This window comes from Leucoraja erinacea, chromosome 33 (genome assembly GCF_028641065.1).
Source record: "Leucoraja erinacea ecotype New England chromosome 33, Leri_hhj_1, whole genome shotgun sequence".
In the NCBI taxonomy this organism is placed as follows: domain Eukaryota; kingdom Metazoa; phylum Chordata; class Chondrichthyes; order Rajiformes; family Rajidae; genus Leucoraja; species Leucoraja erinaceus.
The window spans coordinates 8,284,549-8,300,608 of record NC_073409.1 but is presented as its reverse complement, the minus strand read 5'-3'; the positions used below and the strand labels follow the sequence as shown (position 1 = coordinate 8,300,608).

At 40.7% G+C, this 16,060-nt stretch overlaps 1 protein-coding gene across 3 annotated transcripts in view; it reads right to left on the bottom strand.

Moving 5' to 3' along the window:
* Nucleotides 1-12,701: 12,701 nt before the first annotated feature.
* arnt2 (aryl-hydrocarbon receptor nuclear translocator 2) overlaps nt 12,702-16,060 on the bottom strand; it is a 136,315-nt gene continuing 132,956 nt past the window's right edge. For all 3 annotated transcript variants that reach the window (XM_055661189.1, XM_055661190.1, XM_055661191.1), the window contains one exon: nt 12,702-14,646. In XM_055661189.1, coding sequence (XP_055517164.1) covers nt 14,548-14,646 — 99 coding nt within the window. In that variant the 3' untranslated portion in view covers nt 12,702-14,547. The remainder of the gene's footprint in view (nt 14,647-16,060) is intronic.

Sequence of the window (16,060 nt, the reverse complement as noted above, 5' to 3'; positions counted from 1 at the left end):
CCTATGTTCATGGCATTATGTGTATATATCTACACATGTGTTCTTGTGTGTGTTGGTGTGATTATGGAAGTTACCGCTTGAACACTATTGTACAATTTGGATTTCAGCCACGTGGCCATTTATCCATGGAAAAAAGAAAACATTAGGTGGTCAGTTAATATCTTTTATCTGAAAGATAGCTTTAAAGTGAGAAGGGAAAAGTTTAAAGGAGATGTGCGGGGCAAGCTTTTTACACAGTACCTGGAGCGCGTTGCCAGGGGTGGTGGTGGAGGCAGATACAATAGTGGTGTTTAAGGGATTTCTGGATAAGCACCTTGAAATGGATTGATATGGATTATACGCAGGAAGATTGGGATTGGTTTTGGCATCATGTTTGTCCCAAACATTGTGGGCCAAAGGGTCTGTCCCTTGGCTGTACTGTTAAACATAGAAAAATAGGTGCAGGAGCAGGCCATTCGGCCCTTCGAGCCAGCACCACAGTTTAATTTGATCATGGCTGACCCGTTCCTGCTTTTTCCCCATATCCCTTGATTCCGTTAGCCCTAAGAGCTAAATCTAACTCTCTCTTGAAAACATCCAGTGAATTGGCCTTCACTGCCTTCTGTGGCAGAAAATGGCACAGATTCACAACTCTCTGGGTGAAAAATCCCCAATACACCACCCAGTGTAACTTATGTAAGCACCGTTAATGTTATACTAGACCAAGTGGTAACATTCTAGGATGATTCACACAAGTGTTGTTAAACAAAGTTTGGCACTCTCCACATGACGAGATGACAGAACATATTATTTCCTCCTCATTGTTTCCTTACACCTCCATACTTCTGTGAGCCCACCACGATATCAGAAACCATTATTTCCATAGATGGACAGTAAATCAGTTTACATTCTCGATACAGAAAAGTAGGGCAGTTTGCCCAACAGAATTCACAGCTAGAAATGCATGAATATTAATCTTTGCTCCTAATCCTAGAGAGTAAAATAACATGTTATTGCTCATTAAGGCGGAGAGTTGCCAAGTGTCTGAATGCACAGCTGTTAGTGGAATCTGTGCACTCATTAATTGGGACTGTGTCTGACTCCCAGATCTGCCCACAATGAGAACCCTAATGATTTACAAATCGTTGCTGTTTCAGCTCTTCTTTTAAGCGATTTTGCAGATCGCTAAAGCAATTATTCACCAAGTTTAAATTTTAAAATGTGCATCTACCAAATTATCCTACTGCTCAAGTTTCAAGTCAGTATAAATAATTCCCATGGAGCACAAAAGTATTTTTTTCCTTTAAGAATTTTTTATACTAAAAAAAGACTTTACTTTTAGATTAGTTGTTTAAATAAACCAATGTAAGAACGGTTTTGATCTAAAACTGGGTAGACATGCAACTGAGGTTAGCCAGTGCTCACAGTGTAAAGTGCTCATTAGCTTTATTTCTTATTCATTACAATAGTTTAAAAAAGTCAGTTCCTCGGTCAGTCTGAACTTTTCACAGTGCAGCAGAGACTCCAGGTCCCTCAGGAACTGACTGTGCTTCTGAAGGTTGCCTTGGGAGGTGAGTTGACATCAGAGCCGTACTGTCTGTGACTGCCATGTCGGAAGTTTCTGGGAGCTTTATAATGGGTTCGTCCATCCTCCTCTTCCTCTTTTGTCATTGAAACAAATCCTGAACGCACTAGGACAGGAAACGGACGCACTTTCAGGCAGTGGTACCTCCTAATGATCCTGAGAGCCCCATAGTTCACTGTACACATCCCTCACCTGCCAAAGCTGCTGCATAATAAAATTCATCCGACAAGTGTCAGTGCGCGACCCAGCTGCCGGGTCATTAAACTTAACAGATGATGCGGGACATGAATTAAGATTGAAAACATTGATAATTAAACACAACGAATAAGCTGTGAGCTCTGAATACAAAAGACTATATTATTATTTGTTACTTCCATTATATTTGTTATTTATAGAACTTTTTATTTTTTCCCCCATTATATACAATATTCACATATTCTGTTGTGCGGCAGCAAGTAAGAATCTCACTGTCCAGTCCGGGACACATGACAATAAAACACTCTTGACTTGACCTTTTTGATTAAAAACTAGCATTTCTCAAAATGTAATTCAGCTTGGACATTTTTGCATTGTTAATAATCTCTTTAATTGTAAATTTTAGTTGTTTGTTCAACTGTTTACTTACAGAAGTACACACCCAAGCAGTTGGGATGTCAGCCCAGCACACTTCACGTCCACGCCAGCTTCCTCCCAGTCTCTTTCACCTAACCCCAGAAACTCAGGCATCTCCCACCATCCAGGGACCCAAACATGCCTTTGCAGTGAAGCATTGATTCACTTGCACTGCTTCCAACCCAGTGTATTTCATTCGGTGTTCACAATGTGAATTCCTCTACACTGGGGAAACCAAACAGATTGACTTTGCTTTAAGGGCACCTGCACTCAGTCCACATAAGTGAGCCTGAGCATCCAGCTGCCTGCCACAGTAATCCCCTGTCCCACTGCCACTCCAACCTTTCTGTCTGTGGCCTCCTGCATAGCAAAAACAAGGTCCAATAAAAACTTGAGGGACAAAGCAGAAAAAAAGGAAACAAGAGCAGGAAAAGCCACAAGCTACTGGCAAAAGTTAGAGAGGGGCCAAAGTAGCCAACTGTGGACTATGGAGTGATGGACTCAGACTTGGGTCAGTTCTGAGGGAGGCTATTATGCATGTTTATGAATTTTGCATGTTTCAATAAGAATCACCTCTTGTTCTTCTAAACCTTATAACGGATAGATGCTTAATTTCTCCCCTTATAGGCCTGTCCACCCCATATTAACAATCAGTCTGTATTCCTTCTGTTGCGTATCATTAATTAGGGTGGGATTCCCAGATCTGTACACATTAAAGGTGAGGATTCATCAGGACCCTGTATAACCACAGTATGGTCATTGCTTTATAAATGTTTATTAAATTGCCATTGAAATGTTAGTATTATTCTCAAGAGATACTATCTCCTCTGAAAATAATAATTCATTTGAACATACCAACCTAACCCTTCTGAAAATGATTCTTCCCTCAAACAACCATACAATGCTTGGTAGCAAGGTCAAGGTTTAAATACACAACAGTGTACTATAAGCTAGTCATTGCGTATCTGTGTGACACAAAGGTGATGATGATGAGATGATCACTCAGACTGCCCAAGTTAAACAAGGTCGCAAGGAAAATTACAAGGCTTGCATATCTTTGAGAACATCAAGAGTTATGGAGTAAGGCAGGAAAGTACACAGGAAACATGCTGGGCTGCAGAGGATCTCTGCAGTTAAAAGCCACAATCATCATTCTTGAGACCACTGTGATTTGTTCAACACCGTGCGTGCTGCCATCATGATTAGATGAGCAGTGCTTCCGTTCCCCTAACCGGACAGCACAGGTCATACCCAACATCCGGTTCTGATTCACAACAGCACCAGCTGTCAACTTCAGTCAGGATTTGTCTCTTGTAATAGGAGAATAGGAGATGAAACACAAAAAGTCACACAACTTCCGTGGTGGAATAATTTATTTCACCATTTGGACTATAGAATGAGAGCTCTTCTGTTGAACGGAGACGAGACATATCCCATCACTCGAGCCCAAATTGCACTTAAGTGCACGAGGTGACACAGCAGGCACCAGCATGGAACTTCAAAATTCCTTAGAAAATGAGCAGGTGTGGGGACCCTTTAGCTAAATTCTGGAAAAATGAGGTGTCACAAAAGTAGGATCTGATCAATGTACTGTGATAAAACTATTCCAATATTCTGATGCAGCAAATATTCTAAAAGAACATAAATTATTCCACTTGTAAATATGATTGCAATTACTGTTTATAAACCAAGAGAATTAAAAGCGACAGAGTCTGATGGTCAACGTGAACAGAGTGGGCCGAAGGCCCTGTTTCTGTGCTGTGACAAGGGAACCAGAATAGTTGAATGAACTGTCAGAACATGCGCAGGCGATGAATGGTGTCATTTCCAAGTTTACTGTTGATACTAAACCAGTAAAGAGGTGGTATTGTGAGTATAGAGGAAGATGCGATGAGTATTGGTGGTGGGGGTCGAGTCATGGATATCCAGCTGAGGAATCCAAATAGTATGTGAGCCTTTATTATGACATGATCCGAGTAGAGGAATAAAGATGTTTATCTGCAACTGTATAGGGCCTTGGTGAGACTGCACCTGGAATACAGTGTATACTGATGGTCTCCTTTATATAGTTACACAGAGGAAGTGCAGCAAAGATTGCCAGATGGCTCCAGGATTGGCAAGTTTGTTCTCAAAGGAGATATTGTCAAGGCAAGTGAGTTTATTGTCATGTGTCCCAGATAGGACAATGAAATTCTTGCTTGAGTCGTCTGGGCCCGCATTCTCCTAAGCTGAGAAAAATGAAAACAAAAGATTCTTGCAGGGCTTGACAGGCCGAATGTCTCCCCAGACCAATGTCTAGAATCAAGGTCACAGTTGTAGATTGAGGGTTAAGCCATTTATTGGATGGAGATGAGGGTGGAGATTTGTACGATTTAGGCTGTAAAGTTTCTGTCACTGAGTTCAATCAAAGCAGAGCTCCATAGTTTTAGGAAATTGAGGGATATACAGACAGCGTTGGAAGCGATATACTGAGAAAGAAGATCAGCCATGGTACTGATGAATGAAAGAGACTTAAAGAACCAGATTTGGAATCATTCACAGTGCCCTCCATAATGTTTGGGACAAAGACCCAGCATTTATTTATTTGCCTCTGTACTCCACAATTTGCGATTTGTAATAGAAAAAAAAATCACATGTGGTTAATTGTCAGATTTTAATAAAAGCCATTTTTATACATTTTGGTTTCACCATGTAGAAATTACAGCTGTGTTTATATATAGTCCCCCCATTTCAGGGCACCATAACCTTTGGCAATGTATTTTGTTGCATATCCTTTGCATGCAATGACTGCTTGAAGTCTGCGATTCATGGACATCACCAGTTGCTAGGTGTCTTCTCTGGTGATGCTCTGACAGGCCTGTATTGCACTCATCTTTAGCTTATGCTTGTTTTTGGGGGCTATTCCCCTTCAGTTTTCTATTCGGCATATAAAAAACATGCTCAATTGGGTTCAGATCGGGTGATTGATTTAGCCACTCAAGAATTGACCATTTTTTAGCTTTGAAAAACAACTTTGGTGCTTTAACAGTATGTTTGGGATCATTGTCTTGCTGTAGAATGAACCGCCAGCCAATGAGTTTTGAGGGATTTGTTTGAACTTGAGCAGATGGGATGTGTCTATACACTTCATAATTCATTATGCTACTACCTTCAGCAGTTGTATCATCAATGAAGATAAGTGAGCCATTCAGCAACCATACATGCCCAGGCCATAACACCCCTACCACCGTGTTTCACAGATGAGGTGGTATGCTTTGGATCTTGGGCAGTTCCTTATCTCCTCCATAATTTGCTCTTGCCATCACTCTATATAAGTTCATCTTCATCTCATCTATCCACAAGACCTTTTTCCAGAGCTGTAATTGCTCTTTTAAGTACTTCTTGCCAAACTGTAACCTGGCTGTCCTATTTTTGTGGCTAACCAGTGGTTTGCATCTTGTAGTGTAGCCTCTGTATTTCTGTTCATGAAGTCTTCTGCGGATAGTGGTCATTGCCAAATCCACACCTGACTCCTGAAGAGTGTTTCTAATCTGTCAGACAGGTGTTTGGGGATTTTTCTTTATTATAGAGAAAATTCATCTGTAATCAGTTGTGGAGTTCTTCCTTGGCCTGCCAGCCCCTTTGCGATTAGTAAGCTCGCCAGTGCTCTCTTTCTTAATGATTTTGGTAAGCCGAAGGTTTGGCTGATGTCTCTAACAGTTTTATTCTTGTTTCTCAGTCTCATAATGGCTTCTTTGACTTTCATTGGCACAACTTTGGTCCTCATGTTGATAAACAGCAATAAAAGTTTCCAAAGGTGATGGAAAGACTGGAGGAAAGACTAGGTGCTGAGAGCTCTCTTAAACCTGCATTAAGGAAGCAATTAAACACACCTGAGCAATTATAAACACATGTGAAGCCATGTGTCCCAAATATTACCACCAGGGGCACCGCACGATTGGCAGCACCGCCAACAGACTGTTTTTAAATTTTTAGTGTGTGTTAAAAGTCTGTGTAAATGTTCTCCGGTTTGTTTTATGTGGGGGGAGGGTGAAGGGGGAAGGGGGAAAACCTTTTTTCAGTTTCTTACCTTGCCGGAGATGCGATTATTTTCCAGATCGCATCTCCCGTCGCTCTGCAGCCTACCATCGATGGAGCTGGAGCCCTCTTCAGACTAACTTTGTGCCCCACCGCAGTGCGTGGATTTAACATCGGAGCCGATCCCTTGCCTGGGATCGCTCCAACTGCGGCCTGCGGACTTACCATCAAGGGGTCGCGATCTTCGGAGAGGCTAGTCGGGAGCTCCAACGGCGCAGAGGCTCGATCCGATCTGCGGGGTCCGATCACCGGTGCGGGGGAGCTGACATACCCCCGATGCAGGAGCTGATTGCCCCAATGCGGAGGGCCCGACCATCGGCTATGGGAGTCAAGATCGTCCCGTGAACGGAAGGCTCGAGGCCCCCGACCACGAGAGAGCATAGAAGGGAAGACATTTTCACTTTTTTTCACCTTCCATCACAGTGAGGAAAGTGGAGGAGTCACTGTGGTGGATGTTTATGTTAAAATGTATTTTATCTTTTATTTGTATGAATGACTTGGCAAATGAAATTCCTTGTATGTTGCAAAAAAGTATTATTGTGATGCTCAAATGGGGGGACTGTGTATAAACACAACTGCAATTTCTACATGGTGAAACCAAAATGTATTAAAATGGTCTTTAATAAAATCTGACAATGTGCACTTTCACCACATGTGATTTTTTCTATTATAAATCTCAAATTGTGGAGTACAGAGGCAAATAAATAAATGATGGGTCTTGGTCCCAAACATGGAGGGCACTGTAGATACTTAGATGGCAGCTTCGCAAACTATTGTCTGCTGGAAATAAACAATTAAATGCAAACAGGCGAAGGTTATGCTAAACATCATATCCAAATAATTAAACACCAAAATACTAAACACTAAAATTAAAACAGAAAATGCTGGAAATACTCATTGTCGGAAGATCTTTTGTGGAAAGAGAGAGTCAATGTTCCAGATCGAAGATGGTTCTGCTAAAGAGTTAACTCTGTTTCCTTACTCGTTGGTCCTGCCAAGTGTTCCCACGTATGTCTGATTTTATTTCAGATTTCCAACATTTGCAATGTTTTGATTTCCAATTACTAGATTATTACTAAATTAATTTCCTAGTGACTGCTCCAGCAAAACAAACCATGGGCCTGAACTGAGCCATAAGTCACAGATGAATGCAACAAAAATAAGGCCAGGATCCTGTACACAAAAGCAAGTGAATGGATAAGACAATAGCTATTAGTTTGGTTTATTAGCAACATTACAGATATACCACACCAATGACTTCCTTAATTTCTGCCTTTTGTTTTGGCGTGCTACGTTAATATTTAAAGATCACATGTAAGACAAAGACAACAGCATATGATTAAAATGTTTCACATTAACTGTACCTTGTATGTAATAGCAGAGAAAATACAAACTGCTTTTGTCTGCCTCACTGCAAATTAAAGTTTTAATTTGATTTTTTTTTAAAGATAATCCTGCTAAATGTTACACTGCAACACAGGGCTGATAATCCAAGCAATTCAATTTTTAAATCACAGGCTATGGATACAGAGTACTAAGATCTCACTATTGCATGACCAAAATTAAGACTTTGAATCCTTATGTATTGTAGTAAGAAATCTGAACAATATTTGAAGATGTTACATGAACCAATTTAACTGTATTAATAATTGAGCAATGCTGTTTATAATCTATATATTAAACAAAGACGGGCTTTTAACCTTTTCAGATATGCAACTGAATGTTGTGGCCATTTGCACGAAAAAATGACCATGTGACTGAAATGAAGTTTTTATACATTTGTATTGATATGTTATTGAGATAGCCTGTGTTAGATGAAGCAAAATTGCCAATAATTTGTCTAACAAATAATTGTCCTAGATGATACAAAGTTCTAAAACACAATTGGGTAAAATGCAACTTAGATGAGGGTATAAATAGCTGTGGCAAGACGCTGGCCATTATAAACCTTGTCCATTACACTCCCAATCATTACACACTTCAACTAATTTTGCTTTCTATTAGAGTCAATGGAAGAAAATTGGAGAGTGTGAACACACAATTCAACCGCCAGATTGGATTTTACTCCATGATTAACACTTTGTCCGAAACAAATTGCTTCATTAAAATAGTTTTACATTTGTAAAGAAATAGTTATTAAAGTTGTCCTTTTACTAAAACATGTCTGCACAATCACATTTACAACTATACTGACTTGAGAAGCATATTTATTGATGGAGTTACATTTTATCCGCCATGAAACAGAGTTAATGAAATGATACTACAATATACAAAAATAAAAGCACTTTTGCAGAAATTAGAAAGCTACATTATATGAAATTACATTGAAAATACTTACAAAACACTGATAATACAGAACATTTGCTAAAACACTGATTCACTGTGCTCCCAATACAACTATTTACAGTTCAATTTTTATTATTTACTTCTGCACTTAGATTCTGCAAAATTACCTTTTAATCTAATGCAGCAGGCAGAAGCTTTTAACACTAAACAGGTTTATATGTTACACTCAACATTTGCTCAACATGGAGTACTCAATGAAAACATCAACTTGACAAGGATACTTAAATTAACAAGAAGATTTTTCAATGGTGATATCTTGTTAAGCCGCAAGAATTTATTTGAACATGTTTAGGTTATAGATTCCCTTTGCAGGAACTGGCTATCTTAAGTGAGTTTGCACAGCCTAGGATTCATGATTGACCATGGCCGAGTCGGAATTCCAAGCAAATCTGACTGGAATCAACATTCGCTCCAGGATCAACAGCTCCAGTAAGTGGAGGAAATGGGAAATTGCTTAATAATTGAACCACACAGATTCAGAGCAGCTGAAAAAAACTACAGTATTTTGTATTGTAAAAGTGGGGCATTGGATGCCTATACTAGTTGGATGCCTAACTATTGATTTAATATCACAGTGAAACATCCTGACTGGTTTAGTGTTACAATTCATTAGTATTATCTTTCTCTTCAGCGGTCCTTTGGACTGAGCTGACCTAATGTTACAATGGTCTTCTACTTACACCTACGCCATAAAGGGCCTGATTTTCTAATTCTCCTTCTTGCGATCAAATCCCATCTCTCTGGTCTTCTCCAAGCCTAAATATTCCAATATATTTACTCTGCCCTCTCGGGAACCACAAAAATGAAGCTTTTGTTGATGTTTAACTAGTCTACTCTGGTTTTTAATGTGACAGAGTGGACAAAAGATGAAACTGCTGAGTATTGGTAGGGTTACATGAACATTATTGAACATGAATTATAAGAGTGAAGAGACTCAAATAAAATGAAATAAGCCAAATTATACAGGAAACGAATTCTGGAGCTTTGACAACTTTAAACTTCAATCATTATTTCTAATTTGGATAATTGTAATTTTTAGCAGTCTTTTTATCTTCATCCTCAGTTGATAGTGTCAAATACATGCAACAGTATTGCCTGCTAATGGTCCCGCCTCGACAATGGGACTTGGTGTGTAGAAGCAAAGCCAACTAACAGCCAATACAAACACTAGATGCATGTAAGAGAAATTAAAGACAATTTTCACCTTCTGATGCTGTGAGAGTAGATGGGTAGCAACTACCACTTGGTCAGAAGAAATCGAGATAAACTCTGTTTAATTTCATGTTTGGAATGTCCTACAAACCAAATCGATATTATAAAAAACAGGGTTTATAAAAAACTCACCTTTATAATATTGATATTTTTTAAACTAACTGTGAACATTTAGAGAATGTATAAAGCTGGGATATTCTTCACTGTACAATGGGAAATTATTTGGTGTAAACATAATGAAGTACATTCTGGGAGTGATGTTCTGGCTATACATTCATTGTAAGGGAGATCTATTTATTCCAAAGAGCATCTTAAGTGGCTTCTCTTTTAGGAGTTTAGTAATGGTTCCTAAATTGCATTTTATTGTCTTGGTTAATTATTGTTATTCGCTAAATTTACAGACAGTGAATCCTAATTGAATTCAGAGTGGCCACTACTTTATCCTACTATTCTCAAATTATAACATCTAAACTCCCAACTTTTAGTTTGAACTGTTTACTCATTTCCATTGGCACTTCTGATGCTAATACATGAATCGCCTTCCTTGTGTAAAACTGAGAAACACCATTAAGGACTTGTCAAGACTACAGGGAAACACTGACAACATTACACATAGCACTGACCACAAGAGATTTAATTTTAAAGCATGATTTTGATGGCAATTTTCTCAATTTTAATAATGAATATAAAAAAATAAGCCCTTGAAGAAATGAACCTATAATAATTAGTCTGATACAGCCAGCTGTGAGATTTATCTCTCGGGTGAACACGGAAAGTTAGAAAAGGGTATATTTGTTTGGCAAGTGGGAATATGTGAAGCAGAAGGATTTGATGCTCCCTCTCTTTTTTTTTCAAGAATTGGCATTTTCAAGATACTGCACTTCTCTTTTTTACTAACTTGCCAAAATTCCTATCCCTGGCGTCTGAAAAGTTCTCAAGACATTCTAATAGTGCTGGAGTTTGCAGATGGGATATTATAACCCAGTGGTTAACGGCACTGAATCATAACATATGCATGGTGATGCAAATGCCAATCAGATCAAACAATTACAGTACAAAACAAAGCCATTCCTTGTTTCTTGTTCTTACTTCACAGGTGCCATTTACAGTGCATTCAGAAAGTATTCAGACCCCTTCACTTTTTCCACATTTTGTTACGTTACAGTCTTATTCTAAAATGGATTAAATTAATTTTTTATCATAAATCTACACACAATACCCCAGAATGAAGAAGCAAAAACAGGTGTTTCGAAATTTTTGCAAAGTAATTTAAAAGAAATAACTGTAATATCACATTTTCATATGTATTCAGACCCTTTGCTATGACATTCAAAATTGAGCTTAGGTGCATCCTGTTTCCATTGATTATCCTTGAGATGTTTCTACAACTTGATTAGAGTCCACCAGTGGTAAATTAAATTGATTGCACATGATATGGAAAGGCACACAACTGCCTATATAAGGTTGCACTGTTGATTAAGCATGTCAGAGTAAAAACCAAGCCATGAATTTGAAGGAATTGTCCGTAGACCTCAGAGACAGGATTGTGTCAAGACACGGATCTGGGAAAGGGGATAAAACAATTTCTGCAGCATTGCAGGTCCCGAAGAGCACAATGGCCTCCGTCATTCTTAAATGGAAAACCTTTGGAACCACCAGGACTCTTCATAGAGCTGGCCGCCCAGCCAAACTGAGCAATCGGAGAAGTGCCTTGGTCAGGGAGGTGACCAAGAACCCGATGGTCACCCTGAAAGAGCTCCAGCATTCTTCTGTGGAGTTGGGAGAACCTTCCAGAAGGACAACTATATCTGCAGCACTCCACCAATCAGGCCTTTTTGGTAGAGTGGCCAGACGGAGGCCACTCCTCAGTAAAAGGCACATGACAGTCCACTTGGAGTTTGCCAAAAGGCACCTAAACAAGATTCTCTGGTCTGATGAAACCAAGATTGAACTCTTTGGCCTGAATGCCAAGCGTCACGTCTGGAGGAAACCAGGCACCGCTCATCACCTGGCCAACACCATACCTACGGTGAAGCATGGTGGTGGCGGCATCATGCTGTGGGAATATTTTTCAGCGGCTGGAACTGGGAGACTAGCCAGGATCGAGGGAAAGATGAACGGAGCAGTATAGAGAGATCCTTGATGAAAATCTGCTCCAGAGCGTTCAGGACTTCAGACTGGGGCAGAGGTTCACCTTCCAACAGGACCTTAAGCACAGCTAAGACAACAACGCAGGAGTGGCTTTGTGACAAGCCTGTGAATGTCCTTCAGTGGACCAGCCAGAGCCCGGACTTGAACCGGATCGAACATCTTGTAGCGGCCTGGACGAGGTCATGAAAAGGCCAGGCAGGTTCAAACAGCAGTGTTTAATCACACAGCGAGAGCACACACCACAGAGGGACCTCGGGAAACCCCGTGCCAGACCAACGCCCCGTCCCTCAATTCCCGAGGGGGATAATCCATGGAGTGGCCTATCCCCCAGGGACCGCCACAGGACCCCCTCCCAAAGTACCGGAGGCACGAAACGGACAGGAGGGCGCACACAGCGACCAGCCCGAGTGCATACCATGCCCGGCACAGGAACAAGCAACTGACCAACAGGTGCAGGGGACGGAGTAGCCAGTGGAGGAGGTACCCTAGAAAGGGGGCGCCCTCGCTTACGGGGCCGCGCTACCAGCACCGGCTGATCAATGTCAATATGCGCCGGCTTCAGCCGTGCAACCGAAACAGTCTCATGCCGAACCCCCCCATGTCCAGGACGAATGTAGATGAGCCAAGCTCTAGGACTCGGAAGGGACGCTCGTACGGCCGCTGGAGAGGTGTCCGATGAGCATCCCTGCGCAGGAAGATGAACTGGCAGTCCCCCAGCGCAGAGGGAACGCGCGGACGGACGACGAGACGTGGGCACCGGCGCCAGCTTGCCCACTGTCTGCCGGAGACGTTGCAGAGTGTCCAAAATCTGCTCCACCTGGCCCCGTGCCGGCGGGATGAACTCCCCAGGCACCATCAACGGAGAGCCATGCACCAACTCAGCGGAAGAAGAGGCCAAGTCCTCTTTCGGTGCAGTGCGGATCCCCAGCAAAACCCACGGGAGAGTGTCCACCCAGTCCGGATCATTGAGCCGTGCCTTCAGGGCATCCTTGAGTTGACGGTGAAACCGCTCCACCAGTCCGTTCGCCCATGGATGATTCGCCGTCGTGTGGTGTAGACGAACCCCCAGGAGGCGTGCCATGGCCTGTTTTTGCTTTTTTGTTATGGGGTATTGTGTGTTGATTGATGATAAAAAAAAAAGAATTTAATCCATTTTAGAATAAGGCTGTCACGTAACAAAATGTGGAAAAAGTGAAGGGGTCAGAATACTTTCTGAATGCACTGTATACCTGATGTTGTCACTGTTGTCTACAAGGCTTAAGCATTCTGCAAGATCAAGCTATCATTTTCCTTCTGTTGTCTTGTGAACTCTGTCTTCACACTGTGATTCCCATTTCTTCAGCAATACATAGCAGTGGTTAAAAGAGGATGTACGCTTCAGACGTGCATACTGGGCAGACTGTGCAGTCAGTGGTAACCATCAATCAACAGCAAAAACATAAGAACTTGTCTCTAGCAATCTTCCCAATGGGAATTTTTGGAAACCACTGGGAGGATTAAGGCTTTCCATGACACAAGTTAAGGCTTTCCATGACATAGGGTCACCTAGGGAGATTAGTTTAATTTGGCAACATATTTAGCATGGACATTATGGGCCGAAGGGCCTGTTCCTGTGCTGTACTATTCAATGTTCTACGTACTAGGTGGGCAAAGGAAGACCTGACCATAAAATGAAAATAAGAATTGACCATTTACTAAGATACATCCCCAACCTGGTCAGCACTGTCCAAATTTTAAATCTTTCAAAAACACGTAAAAGATCAAGCCATTTGAAAACTTTGAAAATTATAAAAGGATAAAAAAAGAACTTAAATAAATTAGAAAATTAAAAACTAGAATAAACACTTTTAAACATTAAAAGAAATCTAAATTAAGACATGAAAGGTTTTTAAAACCTTGTAAAGATATATTTTTAATTTATATGTTTTTTTTAATTACCGTAGTTTTACCTTAGTGTCATACAGTTGATCTCTTTTTAAATCCTTGCTCAGGCACAGAATTCTGGCATGTAAATACTCAGTTTCCTCTCCTACAACAAACCCACGAGGGGTCAGATTGCAGTGCATCTGTTGGGTGTGGCACATCAAATAACAATTTCATTGTTCTATCTGGGACATATGACAATAAAACACTCTTGACTCACTGACAGAACCTCTAGTTTTCTGTGTTTATAAAAACATCTGCAGAACTCCTAAATTTGTTATTTACACAGAATAATGACAGTGAATGCTAATTGTTTCACTGTCATTACATTACGAGCGCAGGGCAATAACGTTCTTACTGATGAGAACTGGTCAACTTATAAGGGCACTATTGTAACCATTTTCTCACTGGGTAACGGAAGGGCTGATCTTACAATATTTGTGAAAATCTTAGTTATGATATTCATTATATTTCATTATTGTATTGCAAGTCCATAGTTCCTTACCTGGAATGTTCAACATCGTTAGTTACTATTACCGAATTAATTCCATTTGGTTTTATGTGAGTAGCTCAAGTTTTTGTAAACTAGTCCCTAAGCCAAAGATCTTTACTTTGTTTAAGTGCTCACTTTTTGCTGAGCAGATGCAGATTTATTGAACTATTTATTCAGAAAATGACGGGAACATGCTTAGGTCAGCAAAGTCCTCATTGTTGTAATTTCCAGTCCCCTGTGTTGGATCTCCGAGCATGGACAACATATCCTGCAAGCAGAAAACAACCACAGGCTTATTACATGGGAAGAGTTACATCCTGCTGTAGAAAATGTAATGTAAATGTTAAGCCTTTTTACAATATTACCACCAAGTAAGACAAAGAATGAATCATGCAACATACACATGACTATGTATATATGAATTAACATACATGCCAGTGTAATCAATGTATTTTAAGAATTATTGCATCTTGTGGAGGAGATACAGTGCCCTCCATAATGTTTGGGACAAAGACCCAGCATTTATTTATTTGCCTCTGTACTCCACAATTTGAGATATGTAATAGAAAAAAATCACATGTGGTTAGAGGTAGACAAAAATGCTGGAGAAACTCAGCGGGTGAGGCAGCATTTGTGGAGCGAAGGAAATGGGTGTGAAGAAGGGTCTCGACCCGAAACGTCGCCTATTTCCTTTGCTCCATAGAGACTGCCTCACCCGCTGAGTTTCTCCAGCATTTTTGTCTCCCTTTTTTTCCAGCATCTGCAGTTCCTTCTTAAACATGCGGTTAAAGTGCACATTATCAGATTTTAATAAAGGCCATTTTTATACATTTTGGTTTCACCATGTAGAAATTACAGCTGCGATTCATCGACACCACCAGTTGCTGGGTGTCTTCTCTGGTGATGCTCTGCCAGACCTGTGTTGCAGACATATTTAGCTTATGCTTGTTTTGGGGGCTAGTCCCCTTCAGTTTTCTCTTGAGCATATAAAAGGCATGCTCAATTGGGTTCAGATTGACTTGACCACTCAAGAATTTATCATTTTTTAGCTTTGAAAAACTCCTTTGTTGCTTTAACAGTAAGTTTGGGATCATTTTCTTGCTGTAGAATGAACTGCTGGCCAATGAGTTTTGAGGCATTTGTTTGAACTTGAGCAGATGGGATGTGTCTTTACATTTCATAATTCATTATGCTACTACCATCAGCAGTTGTATCATCAATGAAGATAAGAGAGCCAGTACCTTCAGCAGCCATACATGCCCAGGCCATAACACCCCCACCACCGTTTTTCACAGATGAGGTGGTATGCTTTGGATCTTGGGCAGTTCCTTCTCTCCTCCATACTTTGCTCATGCCATCACTCTGATATTAGTTAATCTTCGTCTCATCTGTCCACAAGACCTTTTTTTTCCAGAACTGTGGTTGCTCTCTTAAGTACTTCTTGGCAAACTGTAACCTGGCCATCCTATTTTTATTTGGCTAACCAGTGGTTTGCATCTTGCAGTGTAGCCTCTGTATTTCTGTTCATGAAGTGGTCATTGACAAATCCACACCTGACTCCTGAAGTACGTTTCTGATCTGTTGGACAGGTGTTTGGGGATTTTTCTTTATTATGGAGAGAATTCTTCTGTCATCAGCTGTAGAGGTCTTCCTTGGCCTGCCAGTCCCTTTGCGATTAGTAA